The sequence below is a fragment of the Penaeus vannamei genome, chromosome 27 (genome assembly GCF_042767895.1).
Source record: "Penaeus vannamei isolate JL-2024 chromosome 27, ASM4276789v1, whole genome shotgun sequence".
In the NCBI taxonomy this organism is placed as follows: Eukaryota; Metazoa; Arthropoda; class Malacostraca; order Decapoda; family Penaeidae; genus Penaeus; species Penaeus vannamei.
In genome coordinates, this window is record NC_091575.1 from 1,037,564 (window position 1) to 1,040,063 (window position 2,500).

The window sequence follows — 2,500 nt, forward strand, 5'->3', positions numbered from 1 at the left end:
CCACCATCAGCCTTGGGCACTAGTATGCATGGGGAACTCCAAGCACTAACACTGGGCTCAATGATTTTGTTTTCCAACATATACCGGACCTCATCTCTCATCTGCTTACCTTTTGTTGGATTTACTCTGTAAGGATGTTGCTTCACTGGGCCATTATCACCAATATCAATATCATGATGCATTAAATTCGTCCGACCCGGAACATCAGAAAACAGACAAGAAAAATCCAAAAGCAAGTTATTCAGCTGTTGCTGTTTCGAAGAATCTAGATGAGAAAACTTATTTTTTAGATTATTAAGAATATCTGAATTCATTAATTTAGAGTGAGGCACATCAACAAGGGGATCTTCATCTTTCTCGCCATCATTAATAACATTCATCACATTCACCATGACTGCATTGCCATCCTTACATTCTTCTATAGGCCGTTTATTGCGTTCTACATATTTCTTAATCTGATTAATATGGCAAAGTCGTGACTGTTTACGCTTACCGGGAGTCTGAATTACATAATTCAGGTCACTTAGCTTTTTCTCCACGGTACATGGTCCAAAATAACGCGCCTTCAGTGACTGCCCAGGGACGGGAAGGAAGACCAGTACTCTTTCTCCAGGTGAAAAGGATCGTGACTGAGCATCTCTGTCGTACCGCGTCTTCATCCGTCTCTGGGCCTCACCGAGGTTCGCTCTTGCCAGTTCACATACTCTGTGGAGTTTTAATCTAAAGTCCATTACATGGTTCAATATATCAGACTTATTATCATCATCTAACCATCTTTCTTTCAACATCTTTAGTGGACCTCTTACCTCATGGCCGAACACAAGCTCAAATGGGCTAAACCCCAGAGTATCCTGCACACACTCTCTAGCAGCAAACAACAACAGCGGAACCATTTCATCCCACTGGTCATCCGTCTCATGACAGTAAATGCGGACCATGTTTTTCAACGTCTGGTGGAATCTCTCCAGCGCGCCCTGCGACTCTGGGTGGTAGGCGCTTGACACTTGATGTCGTACGCCCATCCGTCGCATGGCTGCCTGGAACGCCTTAGAGAGGAAGTTACTGCCTTGGTCGGACTGGATCACCCTCGGTAACCCGTATGTACAGAAAAAATTTCGTGAGTTCTTTGATTATTGCCTTGCTACTGATCTTACGCAACGGGATCGCCTCAGGATATCGAGTGGAAGAACACATGATAGTGAGGAGGTAATTATTACCGGATTTTGTCTTGGGAGGCGGGCCAACACAGTCTATAATTACGTGACTAAAAGGCTCAGAGATCACAGGAATCGGATATAAAGGCGCTACAGGGATCTTCTGGTTAGGCTTTCCCACGACCTGGCACTGATGACACGATCTACAATGATTCACAACATCTCTACGTAACCCCGGCCAATAGAAATGGTTCATTATTTTTCTGCATGTTTTGTTAATACCCATATGACCCGACAATGGTGAATCGTGAGCAAGACTCAGGATCTGTGACCTGTAAGGTGCTGGGACAACGACCTGGTGTACCACGTGCCACTCGTCTCCCGCGCCCACGTGACGAGGCCTCCATTTTCTCATCAAGACGCCACCTTTTTTATAATAAGCTGCAGGTATATCTGACGCATCAGTTTCTGACCCAGCTAATTCAGCAATCTTACACAATTCTGCGTCACATTTTTGCTGATCTATAAGCTTCCCTTTATCAACGGGGAAGACACTTAGCTTGTCGTCACCAGCATCAGTCTCGTGGCATAGCAATGAAGTTCTTTCGTCACCTCTCACGTCATTTCCATTACCACATACCTTGTCCTTATTACGTAGGCACTGACTCGCACGAGCTACCGTGGGAGGGTCGTGCCCGACACGCCTTGCCTCCCGCATGGTCCTCGTGACCGCGCAGGCAGGGAACATGCCCACGTCTTCTTCTGCAAGCTGTTCACCGTCGTTTATGTCTGGAGTACTTAGAATTGCTACATTAACTTGGGGTTTAGCAAATACCTTCTCTCCTGCCAAGTCATTTGCCAATATAAATGATACACCTTCTATGGGTAATTTAGGTACCACTCCCACAGTTACTTCTTTATCACAGAAATGAGATTTGAGATGAACCTTATGTAACGGGGCAATCAGATGCCCACACTCAATACCGGCTATGACGACACTCGCGTCCGAAGTCTTCCCCGCTAGTGGCAATACACCTTCCAAGAGCAGTGACTGTAACGCCGCTGTATCTCTTAATATTACAATAGGCTTTTCACCACTTTCATCACCAACCAGGGATACACTTCTGAGCAAAACGGCTTGAATTCATCATTTACATTTCTAAATCTATCTATCAGAAAGCAAATTGACTTCTTCTGGACTTTTTACATCCTTAAATCTAGTACTGGCAAGAGCTACGGGAACGTCCTTGGACTTCTCTTTTAAGAACCAGCAATTGCTGATAGTATGACCCAACAACTTGCAATTAAAGCATCTAACTGATTTCTTTTTATCATAACTGGAGTTA

The 2,500-nt window shown here is 44.8% G+C and overlaps 1 protein-coding gene across 1 annotated transcript in view; it reads right to left on the reverse strand.

Annotated features, from left to right (window-relative positions):
• Positions 1-1,059: 1,059 nt before the first annotated feature.
• The window catches only part of LOC138866763 (uncharacterized), a 2,430-nt gene continuing 989 nt past the window's right edge, over positions 1,060-2,500 (reverse strand). The window contains exons 2-3 of the mRNA XM_070140492.1: positions 2,379-2,451; positions 1,060-2,278 (exon numbers count right to left, since the gene is read on the reverse strand). Of these exons, the coding sequence (XP_069996593.1) occupies positions 1,060-2,278; positions 2,379-2,451 (1,292 nt within the window). The remainder of the gene's footprint in view (positions 2,279-2,378; positions 2,452-2,500) is intronic.